The sequence below is a fragment of the Penaeus japonicus genome, unplaced genomic scaffold (assembly GCF_977035675.1).
Source record: "Penaeus japonicus unplaced genomic scaffold, GWHDUDI00000001_assembly GWHDUDI00000043, whole genome shotgun sequence".
Taxonomy (NCBI): Eukaryota; Metazoa; Arthropoda; class Malacostraca; order Decapoda; family Penaeidae; genus Penaeus; species Penaeus japonicus.
The window spans coordinates 1,851,655-1,861,654 of NW_028234445.1; the positions used below are offsets into that span (position 1 = coordinate 1,851,655).

The window sequence follows — 10,000 nt, forward strand, 5'->3', positions numbered from 1 at the left end:
TGTGAATGTTTGCGTGTGTGCGTGTGCGTGTCTGTGAGTGTGTGTCTGTGTGCGTATGTGTTTTTTCCGTTTGTATATATGTGTGTCTGTGTGTGTGATTTGTGTGTTTGAAGAGTGCTTTGTGTTTGAGTGTGTATTTAACTGTCCTGGTGTGAGTGTGTAAATGTGTGTGTGTTCACAAGTGTGGTTGTGCGTGTATATGCGTGTGTGTGAGTGTACGCGGATGTGTGTGTGCATGTGCCTGTGAGTGTGTGTGGTTGATGACTATGTGTATGTAAATGTCAGTGTGTGTTCACAAGCGTGAGTTTGAGTGTGTGTGCTTGTGCTTGTGCTTGTAACTCTCGAACCAGTGAAGTACAAACATTACCATGTACAAGATCTTTGCCAATTACATAATCTAACCTGCCACCTGCCAAATGAGTCTGTTTATCTGTGTCATATACAGTCATCGATCTTCTATTGACGAAATGTTTAAATTCCTCCCCATTGCTGTTACTCTGGTGATCACCAAATTGTGTGTGTCTAGCATTGAAATCTCCCATACATAATGTTTCCTCCAGTATCCCAACTAAGGGACCCCTTTGAGACCTCGGCCTTCGCCGGGTAAACCGCAGGGTTCGCCTTCGGAAACAAACGGTGTTATCCTAACGCCGAAAGTGGTGGTAAAGGACAGGGGGGGACAGGTGTGTGCCTACAAGGATCTCTTGTAGCACCGAGGTGCTTGGCTCGAGAGAGCCGAGTGTCAAAACCCTTACTCTGAAGGGATCTCTTTTTAGTATGCCAACTCCTTCAAGATGTCAACTCCTTGGCATAAGTGGTGCCCACTTGGGATTAGGTCAGGTAATCCAGGTAATTCTTCTTCTTCTTGCTATAAGTGTAGCAATGTAGATTATAACTCTTCCTTCAAAGAGTTCTTGTAGATTCTTCTTCTTCTTCCTTGGAGGCTTCTAGATAGCTTCAGCTGGAGCAGGTAAGCTGGAGCAGGTGCTGTTATCTCAGGTGAGGTCGAGTGGTGACTGATGTCTTGAGTGACTGATCAGTAATCCTTCCTGATCTGAGTTGAGTGAGTCTTGAGTCTGAGTGAATCGGGGTGCAAGTTTCTTCTGAAATTTGCCCTCTAGACTCTATCTGGGGCAGCATTTGCTAGACCTGAATGAGACTAAGTGGTGTTGAGTTACGTTTCATGGTTGAGACTCCCCCCAACCGTTACCAATCCAATTTGACCGCCAATGAGAATATCAATATAGGTCTGTACAACAATACAGTACAATACAATAAGGAAAGTGGAGAATGTAGATTCTCGAAAGAAGAAGAAGCGGACGAAGAACTAAGATGGCAGCTAGCTACCTAAAAAGAAATACTAGGAGAAGATAATAACAGGTGGGGGGCGTAACCCCTTGCTGGTCATCAATTGTTCGTCTTAGTTAATTTTGCTTTTAGGACCTATTCATCGTGTTTTTGTCGGTTGGCAAGACCCGCCGTGGTGGAGGTGGGGGACCACTAGGGTGTAACGGTCTGGCGCAGGTAATTTATAAATAGTATTGATCTTTTTTGTACATAGTTTTTCTATGTATATAAATAGAATAAAATTTCAAATGCCCATGTTTAACCTTCACCTTTTTTTTTCTTTTTCTTTTTTCCACAAGTAGAGTAGCATTTAAGATGCCCATGTTTTACCTTCACCTTTTACCTTTCCTTTCCCTTTTTTTTTTTTTTTTTTTTCTCTCTCTCTCTTATGTGTGCCTCAGCACTTACGCAGATATTGACATATTTGTGCCGTCATACCTAAATATGTACACATATACATATGTGCGCATATGTATCTTGAACATATACCCACGATTACATATATTTTTTTTTATATGTATTGACATTTTTAATTATAACTGAGGTTTCACCTTCACCTTTTTTTTTTTTTTTTTTTTTAACCACATTTGCACACATATGTGCCTGTGTTCACATATTCCGTGTATTGATAGCTTTTTATTTCCTTTATTTCCAGGTCTTCTTCGGGGGATGAGTTTCGGGAGGAGGTCATCCCAGCTAGCATCTCCTTGAGTTTTCAGGTAAGTTTGTGTTTAAGTTCGTTTGTTGTGCAACCTCATATAGGTCTGGAAAAGGAAACTAGAACTCCCACCGAAGTGGAAGGGGACAGTTAAGTTAGACGAAGAGTTGAGGTGAAGAAAAACAGTCAGGAAAATGAAGGAAAGTCGTAGTTAAAGTAGTGGGAGGACGAAACTCCCTGTCTGACTTTTTAAGTTATTGAAGTGTCATGTCCACTCAAAACCTTCCGGGAGGCCTGCCGGGTCGGAAGGGGAAAAGTCTTGTTGATTGTTGATTGATTGATTCTTCTTCTTATCTGTGGGGGTGAGTAAGTTGAAGAGGGTTGGGAGGAAGGGGTCTGGAACTTGGGTTGGGATGAGGGATAAGGATTCTTTATTATTTATTATTAGTTAGTTAAATTGAGTTAGTAAAAAACAAAAAAGATGTTTATTTTTTTTATTTTATTATTATTTTTTTTTTTTTGAAGCGTGATAAAGCGGAAGAGGAAGTGGTGAAAGGAGCTGGAGAGATAGTGAAAAGAAACTTGGGAGGAGATAAAGTGAGAGTTAGAAAGTTAAGTAGAGTGAAGAGAGTATTAGCTTTTTATTGGAGTTGGTCTTGAGGAGAAGGAAGTTGAAGTGAATAATGGAAGTGTGTAAAGTGAAGAGGAAGTGATGAAGGGAGCTGGAGGGATAGTGGAAATGAAATTTGCGAGGAGATAAAGTGATAGAAGGAAAGCTGAGAAAGGTGGAGAAAGGAGAAAAGATAAGTTGTAAGACCAGGAGAAAGAAGTCAGAGAATAGCTTGCATGTGCGCCCTTAGTAGCTGAACAAAGCCCCGGGTCAATCCCTCGGGAGGCAGCCAGAAACCAGAACACCTAGAAGGCTATTTTTTAAGGATTTTTTTTTTTTTTTTTTTTTTTTTTTTTTGGTTTTAAAATTCTTCAGCTCTGCCCACGCTGCACTTCGCCGACCTCGCACGTCACCTCTCACTGCTATGCATGATGTGCCGTGCTTGACGTTGAAGTGGAGCCCTGTGGGTTAGCTTGTAGTCTGGATTAAAAGGTGTTTAAAAAAAACTTCATTCTTGAGCTTAAACGTGCAGGTCCTCTTGAGATTTACTTCTTCTTTCTTCTTTTAGGTTCTCCTCTTCATGGTTGCCTCCTTACTTGATCATCGGTCTCCTGTACCTGATGCCGTGAATATGGCCTCAACTTCTTCAATGCCATTGATTCTGCTGAGGCTTTTGGGCCACCAGGCATGTGTGCCTTCTGGACGAACGTTGAGGCGATTGTAGAGCTCCTCATCCTCATCTTGGATTCTTGTCCATCTTCTTCTTGCTTGATGGTGGAGTCTCTTGTTGATCGCCTCGATCCTTAGTCTTTCATGGATCTCTCGTGCAGTGACTACTTCAGGAAAGTGAATATTCAGAATCCATTTGCCTGCCTGGTTCTGAATAGTCTGTAGCTTCATCATCTGCCTTCTGGAAATGGTGTGAGTAGGCACTGGCGGGTATTCCATGATGGGCCGCACTAGGGCTTTATAAATGTAGAGCTTGGTTTCAGTACTCAGTGTCTGGAACCTTCTGATCTTGTTTAGCTGATGTTTAGCTTTGGTTGCTCTATCATTTATGTGAGGGACAATTCCTCTTCTGCTAATTGTTAGCCCTAGTATCTTTCCTTTGTCACAGTAGTCCACTGCTTCCTCGTCCACTATCAGATCTGCTGTCTTGAACTTGGCCACAGGAATGACTTGGAATTTTCTCATGTTGGTTGAGATCTTCCACTGTCTTTCGTATCGATTGATGGTCTCTATGGCTCTGGCAGTTCTGAGTGCCATCATCTCGATCGATCTCCCTTCGTACTTGATTATCTGAGTGATGTCGTCGGCATACATATAGTGATTGCTGCCATGTGATGGTTCAGGCAGGTCTGCTGTATAGATTGTGAACAGTGTCGGTGAGAGGCAGCTTCCCTGTGGAACTCCACTCATGAGGGGAATTGCTTCGCCGACTGTGTTGCCGACGACTATTCTTGCGCTTCGACTTTCAACAAAGTCACACAATAGCTTCGTCAAGGACGTCGGGAAGTTCAGCCTGATGATCTTAAGTTTCAGGCCTGTGTGCCAAACTTTGTCGAAGGCTTTGGCCACATCTCTCAGAACCACATTAACTTGGTTCCTTTCGCTCATGGCATTGGCGATTTCTTCATATATGATTGCAATGGCTGTTGATGTTCCTCTGCCTGGTCTGAAGCCATGTTGCCTGGGATTTTGCAGATCGTTAATCTCCAGGTGATTTCGCAATCTTATGTTCAATATCTTTTCAAAGACTTTGCCTGGAACTTCCAGCAGAGATATTGGTCTGTAATTCTCCACTTTTCTTGGATTTTTCCCAGCTTTTGGAATCATCCTGACTCTTGCTTCCTTGAAGTGGTCAGGGAAGTAGCCAGCAGTGATAGAGGCATTATATATGTTTGCCAGTCTCAGCAACATCTTGTTTGGAAGATTCTGCAGGATTGTTTTGTTGATCCTGCTTTTGCCTGGAGCAGTTCTATTCTTGAAACTCTGAATAGTTCTTTTGACATCTGTGGGGTTGATCTTGGTCATTAGTGGATCTGTGGGATCCAGTCTAGTGAAGTCAGAAGCAGCTTCTGGATATAGGAGGTGGATGTGCCTTCCTATTTCCTCTATGATGGTCTCCTCGAAATCACTGTCAAACTTTTCTTCTTCTTCTTCAGTAATTCGGAAACAATTTCTCCAGGAATTTCTGAACAGGAGTTCTTGTTCTTCTTCATGAATCTTCTCATCCTGTTCGTTGAGGAGGTAGCTACTTCTGCTTTTTTAGAGAAATATCATTTTGTTTGTTGCTTTCATTGTCAGACGGCGATCACACCCCGACACATCACCACATTGGTCAATTGGAGAGCACCGCCAGCCAATAAGAGCGCAGGTCAAACGGCAGGTCGAGTGGGTAAACACGATGCTCGAGGTTAAAAGATGGGGAGGTCACCAAAAATAACCAGTGGACTCCTGACCTCACGCCGCGACGCCGCCACGCGAAACAACCACGACAACCTGCCGTACCGACATATATCCAGTGCTTAACAATAAACTAGAAAAACATGATAGACTTTCAGTTACGAACCGACATCCTTACGAACCGACATCCTTGAGGCGACGATGAACTTCCTGTCGGACTGGCTGCCTTTGGCCCCCCTCAGGGACGAGTCCTATGGATCTGACATCAACAATAACATAAATAAATAAATAAAACAAATAAATAAAATAAATGAATAAATAACTAAAATAAATAAACGAATAACTAAAATAAATAAATGAATAACTAAAATAAATAAATGAATAACTAAAATAAATAAATTAGTCGAGATGTTTGAGGAATTTAATTACTGAATAGCAAACACATGTTATGTGGTAGGGCATATTTAGTGATTGTATGTTTAGCTATAAGTGAAGGGAAGAGAAGTCTCGTGTCTGGTATCAGAATTTTTCTATTATACAAATCATCAATTCATGTTCAAGTTCATGTATTATGGTGTTCTATAATAAGTTGCATATGAGGTTTTAAAGAATTGTTAAGCTTAGATTTTATATTTTTTCTTAAAGGTGCAATGTAAAAAAGGTTGCTTGCCTCATGTCTCTCACCAGCTCCCTACCAATTTGCCCTACAGCTTTATGCATTCTCTGGTCAAGAGGTTCTTCACAAATCTCTAGTAGAGGCAACATTCTGATATCAAGTTTTAAGCATTATCACCAAGGGAAAAACATAACCTATTTGGATAACTATTTATTAACAATGGCAATGAATGCGCTGCTTAAGCCAAAAGTTACTTCTTTTCTGAGTGAATCCATTGGTATCTATATGGCTTGTAAAAGGTTTGTCTTGCATGTACTCTCGTATGAGTAATTAGATTTTGTTTCCATGAAAAAGCCTTATCGCAAACTTCACAGCTATATGGCTTCTCCTTTGTATGTACTCTCATGTGACTAACTAGATCTTGTTTCCGTGAAAAAGTCTTTTTGCAAACTTCACAGCTATACGGCTTCTCCTTTGTATGTATTCTCATGTGCGTTACCAGATTTCGTTTCAATGAAAAAGCCTTTTCGCAAACTTCACAGCTATATGGCTTCTCCTTTGTATGTATTCTAATGTGAGTTACTAGACTATGTTTATGGGAGAAAGCCTTTTCACAAACTTCACAGCTATACGGCTTCTCCTTTGTATGTATTCTCATGTGCGTTACTAGATTTCGTTTCCATGAAAAAGCCTTTTCGCAAACTTCACAGCTATATGGCTTCTCCTTTGTATGTATTCTAATGTGAGTTACTAGACTATGTTTATGGGAAAAAGCCTTTTCACAAACTTCACAGCTATACGGCTTCTCCTTTGTATGTATTCTCATGTGCGTTACTAGATTTCGTTTCAATGAAAAAGCCTTTTCGCAAACTTCACAGCTATATGGCTTCTCCTTTGTATGTATTCTAATGTGAGTTACTAGACTATGTTTATGGGAGAAAGCCTTTTCACAAACTTCACAGCTATACGGCTTCTCCTTTGTATGTATTCTCATGTGCGTTACTAGATTTCGTTTCAATGAAAAAGCCTTTTCACAAACTTCACAGCTATATGGCTTCTCCTTTGTATGTATTCTCATGCGTGATTTACTAGACTATGTTTATGAAAAAGCCTTTTCGCAAACTTCACAGCTATATGGCTTCTCCTTTGTATGTATTCGTTTCAATGAAAAAGACTTTTCACAAACTTCACAGCTATATGGCTTCTCCTTTGTATGTATTCTAATGTGAGTTACTAGACTATGTTTATGGGAGAAAGCCTTTTCACAAACTTCACAGCTATACGGCTTCTCCTTTGTATGTATTCTCATGTGCGTTACTAGATTTCGTTTCAATGAGAAGCCTTTCGCAAACTTCACAGCTATATGGCTTCTCCTTTGTATGTATTGTTTACTAGATTTTGTTTCAGTGAAAAAGCCTTTTCACAAACTTCACAGCTATACGGCTTCTCCTTTGTATGTATTCTCATGTGCGTTACTAGATTTCGTTTCAATGAAAAAGCCTTTTCGCAAACTTCACAGCTATATGGCTTCTCTTTGTATGTTCTATGTGAGTTACTAGACAATGTTTATGGAAAAGCCTTTTCACAAACTTCACAGCTATACGGCTTCTCCTTTGTATGTATTCTCATGTGCGTTACTAGATTTCGTTTCAATGAAAAAGCCTTTTCGCAAACTTCACAGCTATATGGCTTCTCCTTTGTATGTATTCTAATGTGAGTTACTAGACTATGTTTATGGGAGAAAGCCTTTTCACAAACTTCACAGCTATACGGCTTCTCCTTTGTATGTATTCTCATGTGCGTTACCAGATTTCGTTTCAATGAAAAAGCCTTTTCACAAACTTCACAGCTATATGGCTTTTCCTTTGTATGTATTCTAATGTGAGTTACTAGAGTATGTTTATGGGAGAAAGCCTTTTCACAAACTTCACAGCTATACGGCTTCTCCTTTGTATGTATTCTCATGTGCGTTACCAGATTTTGTTTCAATGAAAAAGCCTTTTCAGAAACTTCACAGCTATATGGCTTCTCCTTTGTATGTATTCGTTTCAATGAAAAAGCCTTTTCACAAACTTCACAGCTATACAGCTTCTCCTTTGTATGTATTCTCATGTGCGTTACTAGATTTCGTTTCAATGAAAAAGCCTTTTCGCAAACTTCACAGCTATATGGCTTCTCCTTTGTATGTATTCTAATGTGAGTTACTAGACTATGTTTATGGGAGAAAGCCTTTTCACAAACTTCACAGCTATACGGCTTCTCCTTTGTATGTATTCTCATGTGCGTTACTAGATTTCGTTTCAATGAAAAAGCCTTTTCGCAAACTTCACAGCTATATGGCTTCTCCTTTGTATGTATTCTAATGTGATTTACTAGACTATGTTTATGGAAGAAAGCCTTTTCACAAACTTCACAGCTATACGGCTTCTCCTTTGTATGTATTCTCATGTGCGTTACCAGATTTCGTTTCAATGAAAAAGCCTTTTCACAAACTTCACAGCTATATGGCTTTTCCTTTGTATGTATACTAATGTGAGTTACTAGAGTATGTTTATGGGAGAAAGCCTTTTCACAAACTTTACAGCTATACGGCTTCTCCTTTGTATGTATTCTCATGTGCGTTACCAGATTTCGTTTCAATGAAAAAGCCTTTTCGCAAACTTCACAGCTATATGGCTTCTCCTTTGTATGTATTCGTTTCAATGAAAAAGCCTTTTCACAAACTTCACAGCTATACAGCTTCTCCTTTGTATGTATTCTCATGTGCGTTACTAGATTTTGTTTCAATGAAAAGGCCTTTTCGCAAACTTCACAGCTATATGGCTTCTCCTTTGTATGTATTCTAATGTGATTTACTAGACTATGTTTATGGGAGAAAGCCTTTTCACAAACTTCACAGCTATACGGCTTCTCCTTTGTATGTATTCTCATGTGCGTTACCAGATTTCGTTTCAATGAAAAAGCCTTTTCACAAACTTCACAGCTATATGGCTTTTCCTTTGTATGTATTCTAATGTGAGTTACTAGAGTATGTTTATGGGAGAAAGCCTTTTCACAACCTCACAGCTATACAGCTTCTCCTTTGTATGTACTCTCATGTGAATCGTGAGTTTGCTCTTACAAACTTCACAAACAATACCTTTCCTTTCCTCATCGCTTTTTCTATGTAGAAGCTCTTCATTGCCTTCGCTGTGCGCCGCCTGATCCTCACCTGATGACCCCTTGGGCCCAAAATCCTCAGCCACGAATGGAGCTGATGGCAATGCGTCATTGGAGTCTTCAATCACATTACTTGAGTCTCTTTCAAAATCTTCCTGTTTGAGATTTTTATAGAAGGGAAATCCATGCTCTATTGCTGCCTTGCTCACTTCATCCCTCGCTTCATCTGCGTAATCAAGGCTTTCTTCCTTAATTTCCACACACGTCTCTTCGGTGACACCTTCGCTGGCCTCTTCCTTGATTGCGACCCCTGCGCCGGAGATTTCCCCGTCCCTGAGTGGGGCCAAAGGCAGCCAGTCCGACAGGAAGCTCATCGTCGGACTTCTGAAGATAATATACAACAACAAAAGTAATATGATTGATAATATTACTCCATGAAGTTCTTAGGAACATTTTATCTTTAATGCTAAATATTTGTGCTAAAAATGTTGGTAATAACAAAAACCACAGATGATATTAATGCCACGAAAAAAATGAATACATATTCATGCATATTTATGCATATTCATACATATTCATACATATTCATACTCATTCAGACACATATTCATACTCATTCAGACACATATTCATACTCATTCAGACACATATTCATATTCATTCAGACACATATTCATATTCATTCAGACACATATTCATATTCATTCAGACACATATTCATACTCATTCAGACACATATTCATATTCATTCAGACACATATTCATACACAGGTAAGTTCCATACCTGATTTCAACACGGTCAACGATGTGATTAGAAGAGGTTTCCTTCGCTCTCCACACAGCTGACCTTCCACCACCCGAGTGCTGCCTTTCCTTCGGCGTCAACGCAGGAGACTCTTCGCTCACCGAAGCCGTGGCTCGACTGAACTGGGAGAGGCGGAGGGAGAGCAAGGGAACTCCAGGCTTCCCCCAGGTCTTGGGGGACGAGGAAGGGCAACCGCCATGCCTTTCCACTTGTTCAGGAACTGCTTGTTTCAAGAGAAGGAAAATTGTATTTGTTGATGTGTTCAGAATAATTCCATTAATGATTGATAATAAAGACATGATAGGAATAAAGATGGCGAGAATTAAGATATCTATATTAGTAATAATAATAATAATAATAGAAGAAATTGTAATTGTAAAAAATAACGATAAAAATAAT

General features: G+C 39.9%; 3 protein-coding genes and 1 long non-coding RNA gene across 4 annotated transcripts in view; 2 read left to right on the forward strand and 2 right to left on the reverse strand.

Annotated features, from left to right (window-relative positions):
• LOC122246354 (uncharacterized) overlaps positions 1-10,000 on the forward strand; it is a 1,434,769-nt gene that overhangs the window by 1,051,483 nt on the left and 373,286 nt on the right. The gene's annotated exons all lie outside the window — the stretch shown is intronic.
• The window catches only part of LOC122263496 (uncharacterized), a 1,386,165-nt gene that overhangs the window by 779,820 nt on the left and 596,345 nt on the right, over positions 1-10,000 (reverse strand). The window lies entirely within an intron of this gene.
• LOC147466573 (uncharacterized) overlaps positions 1-10,000 on the forward strand; it is a 277,312-nt gene that overhangs the window by 61,954 nt on the left and 205,358 nt on the right. The window lies entirely within an intron of this gene.
• On the reverse strand, positions 5,560-9,170 carry LOC147466575 (uncharacterized). Its single transcript, XM_086535274.1, has 3 exons — positions 8,724-9,170; positions 7,216-8,298; positions 5,560-6,664 (listed from the first exon to the last, which is right to left on the reverse strand). Exons 1-3 carry the CDS (start codon positions 9,168-9,170, stop codon positions 5,888-5,890), a joined length of 2,307 nt encoding a protein of 768 aa, XP_086391400.1. The 3' UTR covers positions 5,560-5,887.

Excerpts from the sequence above, each read along its gene's own strand:
- LOC147466575 (XM_086535274.1), bottom strand. The coding sequence starts at position 9,170 with ATGAGCTTCCTGTCGGACTGGCTGCCTTTGGCCCCACTCAGGGACGGG. Across the intron at positions 8,299-8,723 it reads CGATTCACATGAGAGTACAT|GTTTGCGAAAAGGCTTTTTC; the intron begins ACAAAGGAGAAG and ends TATAGCTGTGAA. Across the intron at positions 6,665-7,215 it reads GCTGTGAAGTTTGTGAAAAG|GCTTTTTCATTGAAACGAAA; the intron begins GCTTTTCCATAA and ends GTTTGTGAAAAG.